General features: G+C 37.7%; 1 protein-coding gene across 5 annotated transcripts in view; it reads right to left on the minus strand.

The window, feature by feature from the left end:
* Positions 1 to 27298, minus strand: part of LOC135207945 (calcium/calmodulin-dependent protein kinase kinase 1-like) — a 382666-nt gene that overhangs the window by 274992 nt on the left and 80376 nt on the right. For all 5 annotated transcript variants that reach the window (XM_064239925.1, XM_064239924.1, XM_064239927.1 and 2 more), the window contains one exon: positions 440 to 515. In XM_064239925.1, the coding sequence (XP_064095995.1) occupies positions 440 to 515 (76 nt within the window). The remainder of the gene's footprint in view (positions 1 to 439; positions 516 to 27298) is intronic.

A 27298-nucleotide genomic window follows, 5' to 3' on the forward strand; every position in this document is an offset into this window, starting at 1 on the left:
AGAACCAAACTGGCATTTCTCCAATTGGCAACAAAAATGTTTGTTGCAAAAACAATATATTTACAAGATCCCCCAAAACATCGACAAATCCATGCAAATATACTACCTACCCACCAAACACGCTTTCTTAACAGAAACGTCGGAATAAAAAATAAAATAATTCTGCACTAAACCAAATGTGGAAGATAATGCCGACAGGAAGCAAGGCTAAGACTCCTTTTACGTTGAGAAATAAATGCAAGTAAGGATTGTGATAGAATACATTAGTTTACCCTGGAATAAATCGTCCCTATTAACCTCAACCCAAACAAGGCATCCAGATTCACGTACAGACACAGAAAAGCAATAGTTGCAACGTTCAGCCATCTGACTATAAAAAATCATAACCTCCCCACGATAAGATGGAATTGGAAAATCTCATCATTTTAACTTGACTCACCTCGGGAGATTGCCAATTTTGGGAGCGCGTGGACGAAACACGAACGGCGTACGCCCCTCTTCCACATCGCCGTTGGCTGAAAGAGAAAACGGGTGTTAAAGGACTTTAGAGAAAACGGTATAGCTCTGACCATAATTTTTAGGGGTACTACCTTATTTGTCCCTCTACGACTGGTCACTACTACTACTCTTACAAACAACGTATACGGCCCTGTATTTTGTAACAATAAATGTGAATATACATAAGCAATTGCAAGAAATTAAAAATATGATTTAAAAAACTGTATTCACAAAAATTCTCGTGTTTTGACACTTTAATATCAAGAAAGCATAGTCTACATAATATCGTGTGTACTTCCACGAAATACGATAGCAAACATATACTGCAATACTGGAAATTACAAGAACGTTACTTATAACTAAGGAAATCTATTCCATCAGAAAGTGACGCTATAAATATTCCATAAATGATGTTTATCACGTGTATATATAGGAAGTTCATGACAATATTTACATATTTCCAACACAAAATTACCTAACGTTGTCACAAAATTTTGAAAAAACAAGTTTGCTAAGCACATAATCTTTCTTACATCACAACATAATTTCCATATTTCCAGCACAAAATTACCTAACTTTGTCACAGAATTTTGAAGAAAAAAAAAGTTTGTTCAGCAGATAATCTTTCTTACATCACAAAATAACATGTTTCTTATTTATCCCCTTTTGTGTGTGTGTGTTGTGGTGGTGTGTTGGTTGTGTGTTGTTGCTGGCGCGCGCGCGCGTTCGGTATTTTTATTTCATCTTCCCCTCAAAGTAGAAACCGTAGTTCTGCTCTTTTGACACATGTAGATCAATCACATGAGAGAGAGAGAGAGAGAGAGAGAGAGAGAGAGAGAGAGAGAGAGAGAGAGAGGCTAGAGTACAGCAGCGAGGATCACTAACATCTAAGAAAACGACAGTATCACAAGAGTCTGTCTCACAAACGTCTCTTTTATTAGAGAGAAAATCATTACCCTTGGATCTGTGAGACGAGGAAGAAACAAGATGTACTTTGAGGGCCCTTTAATGACTTCTAAACAGAAGGGATAGAGTGGTACACAGCCCAGTGTACCATAAAAACTGGAACAGTCTACAGTTAGTTTGTATCCAAAAGTAAGGCATATAGTCTACAAAAGGATCTTCTATCAAAGGTTAAGGATGCAAAACTTAAGGTACACCAGTAGGAGCATTTAAAATACTGAAATTACCAATAGTGACAGATGTAAATTAAGAGTTGGTGGCTTCAATCAACAACAGAGGTATATAGAGCGCTCTCCTTTTTTCTTGCCAAGAGATCTCTGATTTGGCGTATCTCTTGTTTTGAATTCTATATCCGAAGAGGGATACCTCGGTTGTCATTTCCGATCACCTGTTTTACGACAGCAAGTATATAACAGCTACCTTTTTTCTGTAAATGGTAAATGTATTTACAGGTACGTTCACCCCCACCCTCACCCCTTCTCTCTCTCTCTCTCTCTCTCTACAGGATAAGAGTTGCTGAGAATTTTGTGGTATTCCTAACGGTTGAATAATGTCAAATTTCTTTCTCCTGTTGTGATAGTTAATAAATTTTAAGGCGCTTTCTAGTTCCTTGATTAGAGAAAAACAAAAAGCTCCGTAGCAACCAAATTTTACACTTACAAAACTACGATTCTCTTGCAATTAGTGGTACGGAGCTTTCCCTCTGATTTGTGACCTAAGGTATATCCAAAATTCTTTTAGTAGTATATTAAAAAAAAACTTAATACATAAATCCCAAATAACAATAAAATTTTAATTTCCTACGCTTTCATATATGGATTAATCCACGCTTACCCCTATCTTCAGTTGTTATTGCATATCAAAATGTCTACACACTCAACAAAATAACATTTCGAACAAAAAGCATCCAAGATCCATTGAATTGTTATTCACTGTAAAATTAACCACCAAACCAAAATATATCCAAAAAACATCACCAAATCAGCCATAGATACATACAGTTCGATGCCAAGCGAGGCTCGATACGAAAATGCCACTGGGACATCCTGACTTTTCATAAAACAAAGGACTCGCTCCCCTGGGGTTCCTAGATGCGGACTGGAAATCCCCCACCACTAACAAAAATCGACCATACAAATGCTATTATAAAATGTGTACGCTCTCTCTCTCTCTCTCTCTCTCTCTCTCTCTCTCTCTCTCTCTCTGTCAGTGATGCTTTTTCCCTTTGGAAATTCAACTCTCTACGCAGGAAGAAGAACAACAGGGTTAAAAAAGCTATGGATTTTGGCACATGTGTTCTTACACCTGAATAGAAGATATAAAAAGATTATATATATATATATATATATATATAGTTATATATATATATATATATATATATGTGTGTGTGTGTGTGTGTGTGTGTGTGTGTGTGTGTGTGTGTGTGTAGCCGTATCTCTCTCTTTATTTACCTAACCTATTAAGATGGAACCCAATAAGGGAAAGCCAGCCCAAATCCAAACGTGTTACCGGTCCAAATAAGTGCGTGTGCTGATGAACTAAGTAGATGCAGGTTAAGAATAGAATATAGAATAGAATACAGAATTCATACCAAAAGCAAAGCGCTGGGAACTATGAGGTCATTCAGAGCTGGAACTGAAACTGAGAGTCAAAAGGTTTGAAAGGTGTAACAGGAGGAAAACCTCAAAGCAGTTGCACTATGAATCAATTGTTAGGTCAGTATAAAGTATGACTGACGAAAGAATATGAACGGAGGCATAGTAAAAGGAGAGAAAAATAAATAGGTTAAAGAAGTTAATCAGATACCAGTGAAAACAAATTAGGACCGGAAGTTTACCCCCATCAGAAACAGGTTAAATAAGTTGAAAAAAAAATCTCGTTAACTTGTTCGAGGGATATTGAGTTACATCACAGACACAAACATTGTCAGTCAATCAGATACAGGTTGAAAACAGAACCAACTTTCGAGGTGACTTTAAGAACAGATGCTTTTAATCAATTTCATGTTGGTGATAATGCCTTCGTTAGTGTAATTTGATAATAGATAAATCAAGGTATTCTATTATATCAAACTTCTAACCCAAACTTTATCAAATGTCTATATTTCTTTATAATTCCCTGGAGGCGTTTCTCCACAATAGACGACTGAACTATCCTACTCTATAATTCTGTGGAATTATTTCCCTATGGGAAATTCTCTCTCTCTCTCTCTCTCTCTCTCTCTCTCTCTCTCTCTCTCTCTCTCTCTCTCTCTTCTTTATCAACTCTGCCTATATCTCTGTAATACTCTAAAGACGTTTCCCCCAAAATATATTATTCAATTCCCTTCTCCTCTAATTCTGTAGAATGATTTTATTTCCTTATAAAAAACTACCTCGCGCCCCCCCCCCACCCTCTCTCTCTCTCTCTCTCTCTCTCTCTCTCTCTCTCTCTCTCTCTCTCTCTCTCTTCTTTATCAACTCTGCTTATATCTCTGTAATACTCTAAAGGCGTTTCCCCAAAATATATTATTAAATTCCCTTCTCCTTTAATTCTGTAGAATGATTTTATTTCCTTATAAAAAAAACTACCTCGCCCCCCCCATCTCTCTCTCTCTCTCTCTCTCTCTCTCGTCTCTCTCTCTCTCTCTCTCTCTCTCTCTCTCTCTCTCTGCATCAATAACGGCCCAGATAAGTCTTATCGAAGTCCCATCAATCAGCTAATGAAGGAATACCTTAACATCTCATTATCAACTCCCAAGTTTGAGACAGAAGCGAGGTCGAGCTTGAAACCAATCTAATCAATCAACTACACAGCGAAGGCAACTAAATCCTTATTCTAAAGATGTCTTGCATTTGCTTATAATAAGATTCGCCTTGATGGTGTAATGGGACGATGGCGATGGAAGTAAGAAGCTGTAAATGATTCCTAACAAAATAAATTACTATTTGAATAAACTAGCCTCTCTCTCTCTCTCTCTCTCTTCTCTCTCTCATAGATTTATGAACACATAAGAAAATGCTAGAACTTATATATAGCCATTAATACAATCCTAATACGTGTGTATGTAGGTACGTTTATACACATACATACATACATATATATAAATATAAAAATATACATATATATATATTATATATATATATATATATATTATATATATATATATATATTATATTATATTATAGTTTCAAATTGGAGGGTCGACGCCACCTGCAACTTCAGATGAAATTCTATTTTAAAATGCATTAATTTCAGAAAGAAAAGAAAATCCCATGTATTCCTTATTATTAATATCATTAATAAAAATAGTATAGCCTGACCGAAGTTGGGATCCAATAACTTCTTTTTACCTCTGAAGTTGTAATCCAATAACCTCTCTTTCAAGTCTGGAAGGTTTTAAAATCCTCTAAAAGTACTAAAACTTTAGTAGTAGTTTGGGTGTTCAGTTTCTCATTCTTCCCTTAAGCAGTATCATTTTACCATCCAATGCGTCCTTCGCAAAATGAAAAAAAAATATAGTAAGTAAATAAAGACTGCAATATCCACACTTCCAGAATTCTATAAATATGTGAGCGACGGGGAGTTTCATCACCTTTATACCCTAAAAGAAATTTTTTAAATCATGAAAAACCTTTACAATAACATTCGAAAAAAAAATATATATGGAAATGATAATAATACTATTGTCTTCGCTTTTGCCCCAGTCATATCACATCTTGTAGGCAAAATGCGCTACTGACATTTAATTTTAGACTAGACTTTGAAAGAGAAAAAAAGGAAAAATGTCACTTACAGCCCCATTCAAATAATAATAAAGAATGGCAATACCATGTCCTAAAATGTCCCCAAATCATATCTCATCTCGTTGGCACGATTCATTATACAGGTAAAAAAAAAAAAAAAAAAAAAAAAAAAAAAAAAATATATATATATATATATATATATATATATATATATATATATATATATATATAATATATATATATATATATATATATATATATAAATGAAAAACTCAGTAAAAGTCTCATCTCGTAAGCATGATTTATTCATCAAGAATAAATCAACCGTCTCGGTATACAAGGTCCTCCTTTCTTCAAAAGCTCCGACAAGACAGTAGTGGTATATATGGTTCCCATCCTAAAACCCCACCCAAGCCAACCATCCGCTCCTTTCACCTATGAGCATTAAATAAAAAAACAACGGGATCAATATCCTTTGTAAGAAAGTTTTTTTCATCCTCCACACAAAAGATAAATTGATTTTTTTTTTTATACCGCCGGCACACTTGTTGACGCACCATAGCAGCTCAATCGGATACAGACTCTCCCTATAAAGCTCCCTCCTCCCCCCTTTCCATCAGCCCCTTGATATGATTCCCCTCTCTCTCTCTCTCTCTCTCTCTCTCCTCTCTCTCTCTCTCTCTCTAAACAACACTTTCTTTCATCAAACGGTGTCGAGGGGAATCCGATATTGGCCTGGTTTCTCGACCAAAGCGACAAAAACATTTTCCATAGCTTTTTATAAGACTCACACAACAACACGATTCACACACACACACTATCTCTCTCTCTCTCTCTCTCTCTCTCTCTCTCTCTCTCTCTTCTCCAGGTTTCTCTCGGTTTAACTGTGTTTGCCTGTGTGTTCATCTTAGTCTCCCTCTCATAGAAATGTTAGAACTTTATATATAACCAACAATATCATCCATATATATATATAATATACCTCTAATAAAAGGAGCCCATAAAAACAACCAAAATAATACCCTGACCATATAATTGAGAAAGCAATTCACAAAGCAAACGTAATTTTTCTACCGACCCCCTAAAGACAAGACCAGAGATACACCCAACAATAAAATAATAATTCCCCACCTGGACACGATTAAGAGAATAACCAACCCCCTGGGAAAATCGAACCCTTTTGTATTTACTTACCCAAACACCTTAGCCAAATCCCTGATTAACGTCCAACAAAAGACATCTCCAAAGGACTCGGGGGTATACGAAATCCCTTGCCAGGACTGTGACCAATCTTACATCGGATTACAGGTAAACTCCCTTCCCCAGAGATTAATACAACACAAACGGTCAGTTAGGTATGGACAACAGAACTCGGCTATTTTCAACCATATAAATGAACATAACCATAGAATAAACTGGAATTTGTCACGTGTAATTTATAGCAGCAACTGCCGGTACAAGAGTCAAATGATGGAATCGGCCTTAATAAAAGAGAGGCAGGTAATGAAACATCTCAAGAGGAGCATGGATTTCGGACACGATCGACAACGTCTTCATTCAACCAACCCTTAAGAAGATTAAAGGAAGATTATCACGGGGGTGACTTAAAATGGCTTGTTTGTGGATGGGACCTCTTGGTATAAATACCACCTTTTCTGTAAACTTTTCTCATTCATCTTATATTGAATTTATATATTCCGTACTTTTCTCTATATTTTGGTGTTTTTATGGGCTCCTTTTATTAGATGGAATTCTGTTGTTACAGAACAATTTTACCAGTCATATATATACATATATATATATATATATATATATATATATATATATATATATATATATATATATATATGTATATAAGTCATATCACATTTCCGTGATTCATATACATATATCGAGCTACAATGTCCTTTTATATCTAATTCGCTCTACCTCGGAATTAATATATTTCATATATGCTTAACCGAAGGGGAATTTTTTCTCGATAATAGACTTGCCTGGACTGGGGCGCGAACCCATGGAGCCTTTCAAATCCAGGAGCGTCAGTGAAGCTTTTCTACCTAACACCACCGCAAGAGGCTAAAAGTTCATGTCGCCTCTCACCCTCAAATACCTTTTAGCCTCTTGCGGTGGTATAGTAGGTAAAAGCTTCACTGACGTTCCTGTATTTGAAAGGCTTCATGGTTTCGCGCCCCGGTCCAGCAAGTCTATTATCGGGAAAAAATTCCCCTTCGGTTAAGCTTATATGTTTGTTTGTTTGTTTGTATGGTGTTTTTACTTTGCATGGAACCAGTGGTTATTCAGCAACGGGACCAACAACGCTTTACGTGACTTCCCGAACCACGTCGAGAGTGAACTTCTATCACCAGAAATACACATCTCTCACTCCTCAATGGAATGGCCGAGAATCGAACCCGCGACCACCGAGGTGAGAAGCAAACACCAAATCAACCACGTCTTATATGAAAATATATTAATTCCGAGTAGAGCGAATTAGATATTAAAGGACATTGTAGCTCGATATATGTATATGAATCGCGGAAATGTGATATGACTTATAGATTGGCTACGTGTTGTCAAAAGCACTACAACGCCACCATGGTTGAGGTACGTTGATGTTGTCTCCAAACCAACAAATTACCTGAGCGCGAAAGGTATTTGAGGGTGCGAGACGACATGAACTTGTAGCCTTTCTTGCGGTGGTTTGTAGTAGGTAAAAGCTTCACTGACGTTTCCTGGATTTTGAAATAAAGGCTCCATGGGTTCGCGCCCCCGGTCCAGGTAAGTCTATTATCGAGAAAAAAATTCCCCCTTCGGTTAAGCATATATGAAAATATATTAATTCCGAGGTAGAGCGACTTAGATATAAAGGGACATTGTAGCTCGATATATATATATATATATATATATATATATATATATATATATATATATATATATATATTCCTGGGATTCGACCCGGAACATTAGAGCACTGGACAAAAATTAATTCTTTACATTCCTGATCAGCCAGGGAAAGCTTCAAAAAAGAAGCTATAACATGAGCCAACAACATAATCCATTTACGTATATATATATATGTATGTATATATATATATATATATATATATATATATATTACTATATATATATATATATATATATATATATATAGAAGCTCTGGCAACACAGAACACTTCAAGTAATTCCACTTCTGATTCAGCAGAGAAACTTCAAAAAGAAAAAAAAAAAAAAAAAAAAAAAAAAAAAGAACTTCACGCGAGTTTCAGCAACGAACTCCGGGGCACTTCGGTCCTCATCCTGTAAATTCAGGAGCATCCGGTCGAGGGAACCCGACTTCCCCCCCCCCCCCCCCACACTTCCCCCCCCCCCCCCCCCACCCCAACAACCCCTCCCCCGGGTCATCATTATTCGAGGGACTATGAGATACTGTGCGAAGTTAAAGGAAGCTCGTCGAAGGACAATCAAAACAAAGGATACGAGACGAACCCCTTTCTTCCGAACAACAATAAGGCGATCAGGGTCAAAAATCCGATCAGAGAGAGAGAGAGAGAGAGAGAGAGAGAGAGAGAGAGAGAGAAAACTTCCGTCAAGAGGAATCATCTTTCCTCACTTGACACAGAAGGGGCAAAGGTATTCATTTCATTTTTGCTGGTATGATCAAGCGATTCACCGCCCTTGCTTCTGTATATTTTGCAATCTCTTCTCTCCTCCAGACGATAAACAAAACATCACTCATCATATTACTTTCTTAACTATAACTAACGACTGTTTTAGCAAAGGACGCAAGAGGCGATACATTGCAATATACTACATCACTGGCAAAGCAAAAACTACTGTGCATAAAAATTAACAAAGTAAAGTGATAATGAAGAAGTAGATAAGACATCTGCATATATATATACACACATAATAAAAGGAGCCCATGAAAACGCCAAAATATAGAGAGAAAATACTATATCTCAGAGACTGCTGTCTCTATATATTTTGGCGTTTTTATGGGGTCCTTTTATTACACAGAATTCTGTTGTAACAGAACATTTTTACCAGTCATACATATATATATTCATACATACATACATACACATACGTCCATCGCCTCCTATACCAATACCCTGACTTTAAAATGCGCACTGACAAGCTCCCTCTAATGAGAAACCCTGCGTAATGATGAACCCCACTTATGGCTGATCCATCACCGCGATAATTACCAATTACCCGAATTCCTGATGAATATCGCAGCTAATCGCCCATTCATAAGCCCACTGTCTCCGTGGTCGTCTTGCTAATTAAATCTATTCTCACCCGGTTCTCCGCTGCAAAATCAGGCTCGTTATTCGTGTGTGGATGTTCTGAGAGGAAATGCTTAACGGAGGTATAGGACGGTTTGTATATATTAGTGTTGAATGAGGATTCATTCAAAACCTGAATATTCAGGTTTATTTCTACCTCACTCACTCGCACACACACACAAATGTACACATAAATGTACAGACACACAAACACACCTATAATGGGGAATTGCGTGAATTTTCCTTCAGTAGAAGGAAGGTGTATTTATGAAAATTAAGGCAAAAATAGCTGAAATAAAAGAGAAAATGAAAAAAATTATTCAAAATATTCCTTGAGATTTTCCCTCAGTCAAAAAGACCAAATAAATATGAAGGTACAATTATGAGAATAAAAAAAAAATACTAAAATAAAGGAGAAAGATGAACAAAAAAGGACCATAATATTCCATAGGATTTACAATCAGTCAAAAGGAGAAAAAATATAAATAAAAGAAAAAATGGCTTAAATAAAAAAGATAACTAAAATAAAGGAGAGAGATGAACAAAAAAGGACCATAATATTCCACGGGATTTTCCATCAAAAGGAGACAAAAATAGAAATAAAAGAAAAAATGGCTGAAATAAAAGAGAAAAGGGAAAAAAGTACCCTGATAATCCACGAGCAGAGGCCATCGATCATTCCATCGTTAAAAAGAGATTAATTAAAAAGGTATATAAAAGCCTCATTTAACGACGAGGCGACGCCAGAGATCCCAGACGGAGTAATCAGTGCCTGATAAGTCTCCAATCCGTCTGTCTGACTGCTCTCCAAACAGTCTTCCTTCTTTCAGGTATCTGCCCACTCTACATCGCCCTCATTTTCATATAGTCCGTCTGGCCCCTGTCAATTACATGTCTCCCATTTCTGTTCCCATTTCTATTAACAGTGAATCTATTTCCCACAACATTTCTATTAGAACTTCAACAGTGAATCTATTCCCCACATTTCTATTTAAACTTCAACTTCACTTTATTTTCGGAGCATTACTTATGTTCCATGTTCCCATTTCTATTGATAGTGAATCTATTTCCCACATTTCTATTTAAATTTAAACGTCTATTTTTTTCGAAGCATTATTTCTATTCGTAGCGAATCTACTTCCCACGACAGTTTAAATTTCAAGCATCTGGCCATCATCGTCCAGTTTTCGCAGAAATTCAATATTTTGTTAAAAAGTTTTCAATGAATATCATCTGAATCATTCCAGTTTCCAATCACTGTGCAGTCTATCAGCTCCTACTACTAAACACCTATTCATCAGCTCCGACAATTAGCACTAAACATCTATATAACACATCTTTCTTCGCAACCTTTTCCCGCTCTTCTATAAAAAGGTAAGGTGTTAGACACTCGCAATCATATTTCCTTCAACCAATCACAAGAGAGTTCCAAGTTACTTGGGTTTGGCCAATCAGAGAGAGAGGGCTTTTGTCTGTTCCGTCATATTAACAAAGCACTGTTTTACCTAGGCCTTACTGAGAGAGAGAGAGAGAGAGAGAGAGAGAGAGAGAGAGAGAGAGAGAGAGAGAGAGAGAGAGAGGAGGGGTGGGGGAGCACATATCTCTGGGTTGCTAGGGCGAGGGATGTCTGCCATCAATTTTTGTCAATTAGCTGGAAATGACAATGAAAGCCAATGAAAAATTATATTAAATTCAATTATTCTGACTTGTAATTATCAAAACAGTACAGAAATTAACTACGAGATGTACTTTTTTTTGTAGTATTATACAGTTTTTAATATCAGCTTGCATAAAAAATTTCCTTTGTAGTATACTTAGCTATATGAACATGACGCTTTCAAATAACTGTTTTTAAAAGGACAAAGTCCCCAAGAAACATCTACACATAACAGAACCCTCCTACCAAAAACAAATTAATAATAAATAAAATACAATAAAAATCTTCTTTGAAACCAGTGAAACGTCTCCGACAAACAACTTCCCAAGAACGAAAACAAGTCCCCGACAGATGATACACTCTGGGACACTTTGATTCACAGTCAACAGATGGCGGTGACGTCTTTGAGAGAAGATGAAATATCTCGTTTTCTGTTTGCAATAGGGCCTCGTTTCCTAAAGCCAGATTGCCTTCATTTGGAATGCTTCTACCTTTTAGAGGTATTGATTCGACATTTCTCTCTTCGTTTCCCTTCTCCATTTTCTGTGGTTTTCAACTTCTTTTTAAAGATGTTCTCTCGTGAAAATGGCATGGATTTCATTTTTTCCCGGTTTTCAATACCGTCTGCCATTCATAGTAGTTCTTAGTTATAGTTCTTCCATATTCCAGGCTTCCTTCTTTTCCCCACTATAGTTCATTACAATCTATAGCTGATTTACTTGTTTACCATCACTGTTACTCAAAAATGATATGAGGATTTAAAGGGACAAAAACTAAATTTCTCCGTAGGCCTTTCATCATCATCTATTGATCTATTTCTTGATCTCAGCTAAAATATTGTTTCAAAATGTGTGTGTGTGTGTGTGTGTGTGTGTGTGTGTGTGTGTGTGTGTGTGTGTGTGTATTCATGCTTGGTTCTTTTCATGTTTATTGAAACATGAAAAGAACCAGCTATGAATATAAACACACACACACAGATTATATATATATATATTTATATATATACTATATATATATATATATATATATATATATATATATATATATATATATATATACCTATATATATATGTATATCCCCTGAAACAATACTTCAGCCTGAGACCAACAAACAAAAAAATAAAAAAATAAAATCAAGCGAAAAATGCCAGGAAATCAAAATACGGGAAATTTCGAAATGACAAAATGTCAAAGTGAAAATACACACAAACACACACACCACAAAGAAGAGCAAATGCATTTGCCCTCTCGGACCCTGGAGCCTTTCATCGCTTCTTTTTTTAGTAGTTCCCGGGCGAATTGGGCAACGCAATCTATACGCAGGTATGTGTACCCAAGTTTATTTACTAAAGAGGACCGCCCTGGTCACGTCCGCAGAGTGTTTATGTAGGTTAAGGGGAATTCCTCGACGTGACATTTATTGGGAACTTTTTTTTCTGTCATTTCCAAGTGAATGTATGTTTAAAAGCATCCCCTGAATAAAGGTAAAAAATCATTAATTGTTTTCTACTTATTTTCATGGAAGCTTTTTTATTTTCTTTTTTTTTTCATTTCCATGTGAATGTATGTTTAAAAGTATCCCTGAATAAAGGTATAAATCATTAATTGTTTTCTACTTTATTTCCATGGATCCGCTTACGTGAAGCATTGGAACTTCGTGAATGTCCATTTTCAAAACATTGTTTGAAACGAATGCAGTAAGTTTAAAAGCATGTCACTACCAAATATTCTTTTAGCAAATTATTTCACGGTGTTTTCCAGTTTCTGAAAAACAAAATCGTTTTCATTCCTACTATAGGATCCTAAATTAAACGTCTTTTCTGATTAATCGTATAAATATACAGTGATATTCATCCAATTCACTATAGTACATTCACATCAACCGTGCATTTGACGTCTAGGCCAGTCCCTTACGAAGGTTCCTGATTGGCTGTTGATAAGCCAATCACAGGGCTGGAAACTCTCAGTCTCTCTCGAGAGTTCATATAGGCAGGATGTATGTTCCACCTCTCCTGAGGGATGCTTTTGAAAAACGTATCCCTCAGAAGAGGTGGAACATACATCCTGCCTATGTGAACTCTCTCGAGAGACAGAGTTTCCAGCCCGGTGATTGGCTTATCAACAGCCAATCAGGAGCGTCGTAAGGGACTGGCCTAGACATCAGATGTACGGTTGATGTGAATCTATTATAGCAGTGACATTCTACAGTGTTCAGCTGGTCCGCTGGTATAGTAGTTAGCGTCGTGACATGCCACTCAGATGTAGCGGGTTCGCGCCTCCCCCAAGGCCGATGAAAAAAATCACTGGCGCTGTATCATGATCAGTTACTGCTGCAGTGTGGAGTCTTTAGCAGTGGGAGGTTGCAACAACATTCTTTGGAAGCTTGAATTTCAAGGCAGTGGCCCCTTTGGTGGGCTTGTTACATTTGAATAGGTTTCATCTACTGAAATAATAATAATAATAATAATAATTCTAGATTTTAGGCTTTTCCCTACATCAACCTGACCTTCACTATACCTCATTTTCTCTCCTTCCTCCTCCCTATCACATTGACGGCCCCCTGTCTGATGGGAAATGGGTCCCCTCCTCGTCCTAAACCTTCCCCCACCCCCCAAAAAAAAATATGATGCTATTGTAAAAGTTGACATTCTGAGAGACATTTCAAAACTCAATTTGACTCTTTTAACGCCTCCTTCTTCTGCTCCTCCTACGACAACAGCTGAGCGTTTCATTTCCAGGATCCTTCCAGAATCCTTTCCAGGACGGGGCGAGCTTTACGACGGAGCGTTTTCCTGGAACGATCCCTTTCTGAGAGTTTGACCTGGACTCTCTCCTATTCCCCAAATTTCCCACTCCTATTACTTTCCGCTGAATACGGTGGATAAAATGGGAGGAGGGGGAGGAGGAGAATATTAAGTACCAGGGTGGTTCTACGGCAAGGAAAAGACGAAGGATGGGGATATACACTTTTAGTACCGCGGTGAGGGTCAAGTAGATGCTATACATAATTTTGGAACTTGAAAAAGGGCCAAAGAAATATACATAGTTTAGGGTCTTCAGCATACTAAGGCTAAAGTTAAGAATAGCAGGATGGCTAAGGAAGGAGGAAGAAGGGGGGGGGGGGTTGATCAGGGGATATCGGAGGAGGACTGAGTTGGGGGGGAGAGGGGGTAGGACCTGTACTCTTGGTGAGGCGCGACTTTGCCAAGGGAAGGTATTTAGCTAATCAGGCGGAAGGGTTCCTTCGATCTCATTTGATAGGACCGGTAACCCGAGAACCCCAACATTCTATTCCTGCATAAAACGGGGTGCATAGAACTGAAAATGGAAGATGAATGAAAAAAATATGGAATAAAAAAAAAAAAAACCTGCTTACAATCGCTATGCTTTTATATATTTTTATGGCGTCAAAATATGAATTGAGAGAAAAATGCACGAAAAAAGGGAAAAAGATAAATGGTTATTGGGCTTTTAAAATATCGAATTGTGCAATCAATCATCTGGTTTGAAAGTATACTTGCATACTTACATCCATTCATAAACAATTTTCTTTTATGGAAAGGCAAAATATTCTAGCGTCCATTAAAAGGTCCTATAAAAGCTGAAACAATATGAAAGAAACATGAAATAAAATGAGGGCAACAAAGTTCCGAAATCGAAAAAGGTTATTAAAGTCAAAAAGCAATTCTTGAAAATCAAAAATGACAGAGGAAAAGTCATACAACGTAAGAGAGAGAGAGAGAGAGAGAGAGAGAGAGAGAGTTGTAAAAGATCCAGAGTAAATTTATATATATAATCCTAAGGTAAAAATTCCTAATTAAATTCCAGAGAGAGAGAGAGAGAGAGAGAGAGAGAGAGAGAGAGAGAGAGAGAGAGAGAGAGAGTTGGAGTTGTAAAAGATCCAGAGTAAATTTATATAATCCTAAGGTAAAAATTCCTAAATAAATTCCAGAGAGAGAGAGAGAGAGAGAGAGAGAGTTAGAGACCGGCGAAGCCTGTTTCCTAGACGTGAGAATCTGATTTTGGGCAACAACTCCACGTCAAAAGATTTTGTGAGGGTCCTTCCAGAATAATCTCTGTATAATAAGAATGCCAGAGGTAGATTTACTGCCTAATATCCATCATATATCAAGTGAATAATTCAACGTCACATCAAGCTTCCTCCCTCGGTCTCGCTCTGACCTAGTTGCAGCTTACACCAGACTCTCAAGGTCTGCTTTTGTGTCATAAGCACTGATAAGGTTACAAGGCCTATTCATGCTTTTATTTATGATCAAGTGAACCTTTTAAATATACTCTGAGGAAGAGCCTGCAAGCACCCAGGATTAAATACAATGAATTTTTCATTTCGTATTACATAACAATTGGGGTACATATTTCAGAACCTTTCACTACGAAAACCCTTCGACGAAAAATAAAATAAAATCGATGACTGAGACTGGTTGATTGGATGATTCGAGGTTTTCTGGTGTCGTGATCAGTGAGTGAGAGAGAGAGAGAGAGAGAGAGAGACGAGGAAGAGAGGGATAACGGAGAAAACGATGGAAAAACAAGTGAACAGAATTCTAGAGCTGGAGGAGAAAAAAACTGTAAAAACAAGTAAACAAAATTCTACAAATAAAATCCTTACAAATGACTAGGCCCTTCGAAAGCTCTTTGGAATTCACTGCGCGACTCAAAATTAAATGTATTATTTCATAATAAAGGCGGACATTCGTTGACGTAAACGAGACAACAGTAATTATTTAATCGCATCGTAAGTCCTCTTCGTAGGAAGAGGCCAATTCTGTATGAATTAGTTTATGGTCGGGTCAAATCCTGTCTTGATGTGACTCAATACCTGTTATTAAATAAAATAAAACAGAATAACAACAAATAAATACCACATGCACGAAATAACAATAAATATGATCGTTCTGTTCACCGCCCACCAATAGCAATAACAGAGACGATAACAGCAATAATAACCAACAACGTGAGGCTTAATCCATCACGTCCATAACACCTATCGTGCCGAGGTCGTAAAAATAACAGGTGTTGGAGGCAGTCTTCTTCAGTCTGACCTCTATTAACCTTTACTTCCCTCCTTCGTAGCGTGTTTTATTCCGCCGCTTATTAATTCATCTGCAGGAAGATGACATACTTTCTCTCATCTGAGAGAGAGAGAGAGAGAGAGAGAGAGAGAGAGAGAGAGAGAGAGAGAGAGAGAATCTAACCTCAACCCCATCCCAAGGAATTACCTAGTTAACCCCATCTCAAGGAGGACCTCACTTCAACCCATCCCAATGAAGACCTAACCTCAACCCCATCCAAAGGAAGACCTGGCATCAACCCCCACCCAACATGAAGGACCTAAACCTTTCAAACCCCATCCCAAGGAAACCTAACTCAACCCATCCAAAACAAGACCCTGACATCAACCCCACCCAATGACAGAACCTAGCCTCAACCCCATCCCAAGGAAGACATAACCTCAACCCCATCCAAAACAAGACCTGACATCAACCCCCACCCCAATGAAGACCTAACCTCAACCCCATCCCAAGGAAGACCTAACCTCAACCCCATCCAAAACAAGACCTGACATCAACCCCCATCCCAATGAAGACCTAGCCTCAACCCCATCCCAAGGAAGACCTAACCTCAACCCCATCTAAAGGAAGAACTGACCTCAACCCCACCCCAAGGAGGACCGAACCATGCCAAAAGCCATCCAAGCGAGAGTTCATTTAAACTGACTGACTAAACCCATCACTTGACTTCATTCACCCCCTCCATCCCCGACCCCCCATTGACCCCGGCTTGGGGAAATTGACAGGTGACGTCATTAATCCAACCCTCTGTGTCAATCCATCCATCCCAAGGGGACGAGGCTCAGGATTATGGGGGCGGTGGGAGGGAGGGGGGGCCAAAAAATTGGATGCAATGCTTTTTTTTGTAATCTGTAGAGCTATGAGTTTTCTTTTTTATTTCTTTTTTCTTTGGGGAGGGACAGTAGAGGGCAGTTACGTCATCAGGCTTTTTAAATGGCCAAAACTGATGGAGTAATTTGACTGTGTTGCCTGGTGTTACAATGTCATTTCAAAATTGGCCATTCCTGGCCAATTTTTAAATTTACAGGTAAATTTAAAGGGATTTATAGGTAAACGAATAACGAAAATCTAATATCAGACGAAATACTATTGAACAATAAATGTTAGTGTTTAAACGAGTAACTACACAAACAAATCAACACTTAAAAATTACAAAATAAACAAATAGAACAAAATATGGTGCCATAAATTGCAACAAAAGAGAGACTGAACCGAACGACAAGAGATAAACTATGAAATTAAAATGTAAAAAAAAAATATATATATATATATTTTGAAAAATAAATCTTATAATTTCTCGAGAGCGAATAAAGGAAATAAAGGGAAACCATCATTACGTCTTCCATGAATTTGCTCACTCAAGCCGATCACAAGCCCGGATGAACGTCGGGGGGCTGACGTCGCTGCCTTCAACAGAAATAAAACATAATAAAATAAAATGACCGCCTTAGAAGTCTGGAATAAGTAGCAATGGGCATAATGAGGTCCTAAAGCCAGGAATAACTAAAGCTATCGAGGTGGATAATGATTTCTTGTTTAATTTTAGGATCTTAGATGTTCTGGGAGAAGCTGTTGACTTTACCAGTAAAACAAGTGCGTCGGTGTAAAAATTAACTATAAAATAATGATATAAGAAAAAAAAATGAATAAAAAACTTACTAACAAATAACCGATATCGGTAAATATATAATTAAAGGATATTAACAGACGTAACCATACACAAATAATTATATACTACAAATATTTCTCCTGTTTTCCTGATGTTCAGGATATGTTCTTCAAATCCAATTTGTGAGCCCTCATTCTGGAGGTGAAATAGTGTTCAAAAATGAGAGAGAGAGAGAGAGAGAGAGAGAGAGAGAGAGAGAGAGAGAGAGAGAGTCATACAACCTGGCCCCCTACACCAGAAGTAGTACCACACACACCCAAAATCCAATCATCGCCCAAACTTATCCATCCAGCATTCAATTATGTTCTCGTCCTTTGCAGCAACGGTTTGGCTCTTTTGCCGTCACCCCACTAACGAATACAAAGGGAAAGATAATAAAGAATGCATAAAAATCCTATGCCTAGTCCTTAATTAACGAAGCCCAGCACCCAATCGATATCATCTAAAACAGACAAGACAGGATTTGGACGTGGACGGCACACGGAAGCGTCTGAACACACCGCTGCTCGATTTTTTTTTATTCATTTATTTATTCATCAATCAGCCAAGAATGAATTTGGCTGGAAAAATCGGTAGGAGGGAGAATGGGACTGATGAATTGGGACAGTAAAAAAAAAAAAAAAAAAAAAGGACGGAGTGAAAAAGAGGAGAGAAAGGGACGAAGGGAAAAATGAACGGAAAAAGGACTAAAGTCTGAAGAAGGGGAAATGAGGAAAAGACAAACTAGATATATATGTATATATATACATATATATATATATATAGATATATATATATATATATATATATATATATATATATATATATATATATATATACATGTATATATATATATATATATATATATATATATATATATATCTATATATATATATATACACATGTATATATATATATATATCTATATATATATATATATATATATATATATATATAATATATATACATACACACACACACACCTATACAAAGGGACCCACGCGGTCACGTCATCTTATTTCGTTCTCGTGTCCTCGTAGTAATATTTTTCTCGCCTCATTTCCTAGTAAATAATTTCCTTTTGTGTCGCAGTTTCAAAATGCTTCGGCCATACAGAAGAAAACCCACCGGATACATGAACGAAATCTTATGGAAAAATAGCAGGCAGCCATTGTCACACCTTGATTACTTTGGTCCACCCTCATCACCTTATACCTGTGATATCAACACGCAAACTCCGCCCCCTTTCTTTGAAGGCATTGATGGAGTCGGCATCAATAAGGTTACCGGGCAGAAATGACAAAAGTTACCAGCCATAGAACTGGAGAGATGGGGTTTTAAAAGATCCCGTTTGCCGACGAATATATACTTCGCAAAACATCTACTAGACGAGCGTCCATTCCAAATGCATTGTATACGGACACAAATACATGCATTAATGCATAATGTATATATTATATATTTGTGTGTATTATATACGTGTCAGTGTATCAATAATATATATATATATATATATGTATATATATATATATATATATCTATATATATATATATAATATATATATATATATATATATATATATATATATATACATATTAATATATTATATATATATATAGATATACACATACATATATACGACGAAACAAAGATCTCTATAATAAGGGTCATGACGTATTCCAAGGATGTCTCCGATTAGTTGAAAAGAGCAGGATTTAAATACAGCAAATTTAACCAATTTCCAAATATAAAGTAAAAAAAAAAAAAAAAAAAAAAAAAAAAAAAAAAAAAAAACTTGGACAGGAAGACGAAAATGTCAAAAGAACAAGAATGGAGAATCACGGAAAAATCAAAGGAGGACTTCGACTAACTCTCAGTGCACAGGCATAAAAACAAGAAGATACCGAACTAGCAACAATTACAAATTCAAGTGGCGAAGTAATATTAACTGACAATAATCAATATATATATATATATATATATATATATATATATATATATTATATATAATATATATATATATAATATATATATATATATAAATATATATTATATAAATATTATACAAAAGTACATATTTAATATATTCATTTTATATTTGTACATATCTATATAAAATATATATTCATATAATATATGTGTATAATATATATATACATACATACATACACGTCAAGGTCACTGGATAATGTATGACGATAAATGACGCAATCGCCCCCCCCCCCCCCTCCTTCTACATAGGAACGAAAGGTGAAGGTACAAGTTCCTTCGCATCATTTCAACACATTCTCAAGGTACAGCGGTGAAAACAGCAGAATTAACCTAAAAAGGTAACAACAGAGGCTACGGCAAAGGTTACGACAAAGAACTGCGAGCGGAAAAGAAGCCAAAAATACCGACTACTTAAAAATAACAGACGTTGAAAAAGAAAGTACCTTAATCTGGTTAGTATTGAGGCATTCTTTAGGTTATACGTAACTTGATTGACGTTAAATAATTCTTGCCAATTCTTTATTACAGATGACGGGATAATATTAAGTTTAATTATAAAAATAAAAGTACCTAAATTTTTAAGTGACCTGACTCACGTTAAATAATCCTTGCCAATTCTTTATGAAAGATGTCGCAATAATATTAAGCACAATTACAGTATATTAATGTTATATAACAAAATTTCCCAGACTTCTCTACTGTAGTATCAGTAATTAAGTTTATTTACCTTTCAATCACTGTTATTCACCGCATCACTGATTTAGTGTTGAAATCAAACGAACGCACCTGGTAACTAATATTTTGGTGCGTTTATAATAATATATATATATATATATCTATATATATAATATCTATATATATATTTTTTATTAATTTTATATATATATCTATTCTACTTGTCAAAATTTAAACGTAATTTTATTTGAAATTGTTCAATTTCTTAAATGGGCCTTGTAACTTAGTTTTAAGTGTTCTCTTATATTTTGTTCAGCAGGCTGTATTTTTTTACGTTAACGTAACGTTCAGTGCTTTTGCTCAGTGATTCCTCCTCTTGTTGTGAATTACCTACTATCGTGTTAACGATTGTTTTTATTTTGTTTTCGAGTTGGAATGGAACTGTAGTGCTGTGAGTGGAGGCCGGCTGAAAATAGTTCGGGCCTGTATAAGCTTCTGGACGTACGCTCTTTTGTTGGCAGCCTTCTGGAGATTTATCTCACGCCTTTTTGGAGGAATACTCCGACGGACCTCCCTTAGAAGTGGTTTTCCGTAGATGTGCTGAGCCATCTACGGCGCATGTGCATTGTGGAGTTTGATCACGGCTGTGATAGCGCAGGTTATCGTCACTTGCGACGCCTGTACTCCTGATTCCCGCCGGAGGATTTGGCGGAAGACGTGGTCCGTCGCTGTCCCGCCACGTAGGAGGCGTTACGCCAACCACTGTCCTGTCCGTCTTCAGCTGCCTGTCCAGGAGAGCTAAGGGCTCGTGAGGAGGCTCGTAGGGAGGCAATTGCCAGGTAAGGAGGTGATTATCCTGTGTTTGTCCCTCGGAATTGATCTCGACTCCACTGGGTTCTAACCTGGACCAATTTGCGGGTTCTCCCCCAGTAAATAGCTGCTGGGTATGGTTTGGAAGCAACTTCCGTGAAACTCCTGGCTGCACTTCGTTGTTACGCGAAGGATTTGCGTATTTTAATTTAATTAAGTATTTGTTTGTCTAAATAGTATGGTTATATTGAGTTGTCGATATTGGGTATTTTACTGTCCCTCAGAATATTATTTGAAATTAGTTTTGAAGTTTTAGTACCAACACTGTTAGGTAGGAGATTTAAGGTTTTCCTGTTCTTTATTTTCTCTAGCTCTTCCTTCAATCTTAATAATTAATTATGGTTGAAGTGCGTTTTTTTTTTTTCATTATTTTGGGCCCGTAGTAATTATTATTTTGAGAGCCTTTGGCATGTTATGTCCTTTCCTTTACTTTGTTAGTATCAGTTTTCAGTATAAGGAGTCCCTTGGTGAGCTGGTTAATTTGCTCCTTGTATTTTGGTGGTATTTAACTGTTAAGCTTTCCTCACAAGGCTTATTTTAGTGTTAAGTGTTTTTGTTTTGTTAAATTAAAATTGTTTAAAAATTTTGTTCTGGTGTTTTGTGGGGTCCATATTCCTCATACCCTGTTGACTTCATTTCTTAACTGCCTACGGATCCCTGTGATTATTGGAAAATATAAAGAACCTGTATTACGGCCAAAGGGGTTCGTAACAATTTTGGCTCGACCGGGTGACAGGATTCGTACTCAGGGTGTTCAACAGAGTTTGGGTTTGGTGGAGCAACCTCTGGGCGATAGGCTTACAATATTTGATTGGTTTTGATTTTTGTTGCTTGCCTTACTTTTTTTTTGTTTTTTTTCCCCCCATTGATTAGGGTAATTCACTATGGAAAGACTTTGTTTTTTGACCCAGCCGAAATTTTTGGGGGTCTTGCTGACTGTAATCAAATATCTAGCTATTTCTTTAAGTAAGGTAGATTTAAGGAGTTTGTGCTCGTTGGTTAAATATTTTCTTTTAGACCCCACGGGACACTAATGCTCAGTTATTGTTGTCTATTAATGGCAGATGGTTGGCTCGTGATATAGCCGAGGGTGAGGATTTCTGGCTAGGGATATGATGAGTGGAAGTTCTGATGATGAAAGAATTCTGTTGATGAAGGTTAGTGTTAATCCTGGGCTTTCTCTTGTTTGAGGACCACCCACCTCGTACCGGTGTTTAATTTAATACTGGGTCCAGCTAATTTAACAGTAAAAAACTAAAGTTTCTAAAGTTTTAATGCCCCTTTGTAGAAGGTACAGCCAGATCCAGTACAGTCTGTGGTGAATCCTGAAAAATGGGAGGACCATTACCATAATTTGTAAACGAATATAAGTTATTGAAGGGTACAATTCGAAGAGAATGAAGGGAGGCGAGGCGCCATGAGTTGGAAAATGGCTAGAAATTTAACTTAGAACTTGGGGCTTATGGTTACGAGCTAAACCCTGACTTCAACAGTTACTCCCGACCGGTTCTTCTTCCGATAGGTTTAACATAGAGTGCAGGCATTAAAGTTGGTGCCTGTGTTTTGATGAGGGTAACGTGCCTTGAGTTCTTTAAAGGCTTTTGAGCGGGTGGACCACTAGGTTGTCTTGGTCCCACTAGGATGTGGGACTTGTATTAATTCATGCAGGTTTAGTAGGGGTGAAGGCCATTCGCCAATATAATGCTTTGGAAAGGAGAGTGTAGCCTCCATAGATTACTAAAAATAAAAACAAAGTTTTGTTTTTTTTTTTTTAAAAGGAAGGGGCCCCCCCCCCCGTTCGCTTCTTCCAAGGCGTATGACTTGGTCCCTCCTGAGTCTTATCCGCCTGAAATTTAGGAACTTCTATGAAGCCGTATACTATGTCGTATGTAAGAGTATCGGGAACCCGTTCTTAAGGAGGAGGTCCAGTTTGACGACTGGGGTAAAGAGTCCGCCAGGGGTGGTCTTCCTTCCTCCTCCTGAGGGAGCTGGATGCTTACTTGAGGAGTTTAAGAAAACTTGTAAGTAAGGAACTTAGGAATTCACCTAGAGGAGGTTAAAAATAGCATATTAGTTTAAGTAAAGCTAGCTCAAATAGCTGATGAGTTTGTGTTAATTAACACAACTGTGTAGTAGTAGTAGTTTTAGCTCATCATCGTTTAAATCCCAGCCTGCCAGGCCAAACAATAATTAATTGGAAGATCCAATAACCCCGCTTTGTAAAACAAAGGTTGAAGCTGCCCATGGGAAATAAGACCCTAGTGGAAGGAAACACACGGGTGTTTTGTTTTCCACCAGAGTAATCAAAAAAAAAAAAGGTTCTAGTAATGTTGGTAAGGAACTAGGGGAATTGTTTTTTTTTGGTGCCAACGAGCTAGGGTCCACTTTCAAAGCTCAAGTGTCCTGCCCGGAAGGAGGTTATCTCCAGGCAGGAACGGAAGGGGAAACGGTAACAACAATTTGTTCCCCATATCTTTGATTGGGCTAATGGCCCCATACTACCCCCTAATAACTTGAAGTTGAGTGATTCCCCAGGAACCTGAAAGGAAGGGTTATGTTTTAGTGGTTAGTGGAGGGTGAAATAAACCAGTCACCTGCTAGCTTCCTCCTTTGTGACTTTTGGACAAATATTATTTTTGGTCCTAGGCCTGGTAGTTTGGTTGTTTATAGTTAAAAGTTGTCAGAGTGAAACTTCCTTAATAAGGGACACTGGTCTGCCTCGATCATTGGGTGTTGTCAAAGGTTTTGTTGAACGGATGTTGGGTGAGCATTCTGGAAAATTATGTTTGGTCCCTGGGATCGGGTTCCATGATACAGTTGGGTTCTGCACCTTTGGTGGAGGTAGAGGGCATTCGTTCCCAGGGTAATCCAACAAGGTTGACAGAATTGGCAGTGGTAGAAAAACGCTCCCCCCATCCCTGGGTATTGATGGCATTTTGGGAAATGATATGGTTCGGATGCCCGAAAGGTTTATGAATTAATTACCCAATAGTGTCCGTTGAACTGCAAGTCCTGGGTGGCAATACCACTCAGAGCGTTCTGCCAAAGGCTGCTGCCGCCTTACAGAATGGGATAAATTTAAAACTTTAAGTAGTTTAGAGGTAGGAGGTAGAGATACCCGGGTCCTGTAGGTCGTAGTTTAGTAGTTAGTAGTTTTATGAATAAAATATTTTAATACCAGATTTTGTGACCGTTGTAATAAGCTTTATTGAAGCCTCAGAAAGGCTGAATTCTAATTATGAATTAGTAGGTACGGATGATTTAAAGAACAAAACACGGTTCTGGTTGTGATTAAGAGGCGTTTGTTGTATAGAGTTAGTCCGTCCATGTGGAATCACGGGCTTGACCCAAACCCTCTCTTGGTAGAACAGATTGTGGTACCTTCAAAATATCAGAATGATGTCCTTTGGAGTTTTAGCTCCGATGAGGATTCCTTTTCTGGTCATTTTGGAGTTTAGCAAAACCCCATAGTAGATTGGCAAAGTATTTTTTGGTGGCCGGCCAGGATTGCAAATCCTCAGGGTGAAGAAAGAAATTGTAGGAAGTTGTAGAAAACTGTCAAGTAACATGGGGAAAACCTTAAAAATAAACCTATTCCTAAAGCTCCTTTGCATCCCAATTCCTGCAATTGGGGATCCTTTTGCAGAGTTGGTTGTTGAATGTTGGTTGGGCCTGTTTGCCCCGAACTAAATCTGGATTTCTTACTTATCTTTTGACTATAAATGGGACCAGAGCGTCTAGGTTTCCTGAAGCTTTTCCTATGAAGGAAAAATTTACATCCAAAGTAAACGCGTGTTTGAGAAACTAATAGAATTTTTTTTCCAGGTATGGGTTGCCTCGTAAAATTCAAACTGAACATTGTTATGGCCACCAAATTTCACGAGCAAGGTATTTAAGGGCGTAAATGTGCTGAACTGGCCCATTCAGCACATTACCAGTGTACCTACCCCCACAGAGAGTGAGAGCCAGGGTGTAGTGGAAAGTTTCCAACCCAAACCTTAAGTTCTTAGTTCTAAAAAACGTACTGTTATTGAAGCAAGGTCGAGGTATTGGGATAAAGGGTTTCCCTTTCCCTTTTGCCTCTCTTTTGCTATTGCGTAATCATCCCAATTCTTCCACAGGTTTGTAGCTCCATTTGTAGTGGATTTTTGGACATTAAAGTACGTTGGTCCTCTAGAAAATTTTCCATGAGTTGCTAGAGGTTAGTCATAAAGAAAGTATTGAATGGGGGTGGTTAGTTTTCGTTGGAGGAGACCTGAGGAGGAGGATTATCAGCCTGCCATGGAAATTTGCCCAAGGATAATTTGGTGTTGTCTCAGGCCTCAATGAAGGAAAATTATGAAATAAGAAGAGTAAGGCAAACTGTTCGGTTTAAGCCTGGTGAGTCTTGTTTTTGGTTTTGAAGCACAGACCACTGACAATTTTCTGGAAACCTAGGTATAAATGGGGCCTTGGAAGGTACTTCGGAAATTGTCCTGATGTCAATTATGAAGTGGAAAAGCTCCTGGGACCCAAAACGTTAAGGTGTCGGATATTGTACCACATTAATACGATTGGAAATCGTTACCACAGTTGGTAGACTTGATCCCTAGCTATAGTATATGGAGCCTAGTGTCTCTAGTGTTAAAGAACCCCACCACGTTATGAAGAACCCAGCCGAACTTGTTTTGCCAGGTATCCTTATCAGATGCTCTTAAAGTTTAAGTATGCAAAATTTGGTGGAAACTTTAGAAAAGGGGTTTTGGAGCAATCTGGGAGGGTATTCCAAAAAGAAGGAAAGGATGACATGATAAATTAAGATCATCTTTTTCAAGGTTACTTATTTCAGGCCTCTCCAGGTTAGAACGACCCTTTGCTCCAACACGATGTTTGATTGGGTGTGCAGTGCTTCCCCACCAGTCCAAACAAAGTTCCTTACTTTTCGATTTAAAGTCCAGAAAAACGTGATATTGTCGAGAAGGAGATAAAGTAATATTCGTTCGGAGCATGATTTTGAATGAGACCGCTTCGGTAAGTCCTTGGGAGTCTCACCTATTAGTACTTTTGTAAGAAACCATGACGGGCAGGTTTTGTTCGCATGTGTGTGGACTACCGCAAGGTCAATGCTAATACAAAGAAATGACGCTTTCTTTCCCTTTCGTTTGCCCACGTATCGAGGCTGTCTTTGATCGGATAGGACCTGCTAAAGTTTATAACTAAATTGGATCTTTTAAAGGGGTATTGGCAGGTTTCCCCACCCTATCGGATCGAGCTACGTGGAGATTTTCCTCTTTTGTTTACACCCACTTTAGGGCTTTACGAATGTAATGGTAATGCCCTTTGGGATGAACGAATGCAGGCGTTGTACCTTTCCGCGGTTGATGAACCGAGTTAATATGTGGTTCTGGAGGGTGGTACAGAAAATTTATATAGATGATTTGGGTTATTCCACCAGTCAATTGACTGGCTGCGGACTCATTTGGTGAGGTTAACAGAAGGTACTTCGAGGCCTTGAGAGCCGCTGGGTCTTGTTGTAAACTTGAAGTAAATGTGAAATTCGGTAAAGCCAAGGTGTGTTATCTAGGTCACGAGGGTTGGTTTGGGTGTCAGGGTTACTCCTAAACAAGCCAATCCTAACCTCGAGGGCTCTAATTGGAATTTTGGCAAAGGATCCGCGCAATGTTAGGGAAGTCCGGAGAATTTTAGGGTAATTGTTGGGGTTGTTATTATAGGAGATTCATCCGGAATTTTCTCCGACATTGCCTCAGCCCCTTACTCAATACTGATTGACAAGAAGGGTGACAAAAGTTTGATAGGGTCTTCTCAGTGTGAGGAAATCTTTTTTGTAAAACTGAAAACTGGTAGTTGATGTCTAAACCCCCATTCTAAATGTTCTCCTGGACTTTCA

The sequence above is a fragment of the Macrobrachium nipponense genome, chromosome 34 (assembly GCF_015104395.2).
Source record: "Macrobrachium nipponense isolate FS-2020 chromosome 34, ASM1510439v2, whole genome shotgun sequence".
Taxonomy (NCBI): Eukaryota; Metazoa; Arthropoda; class Malacostraca; order Decapoda; family Palaemonidae; genus Macrobrachium; species Macrobrachium nipponense.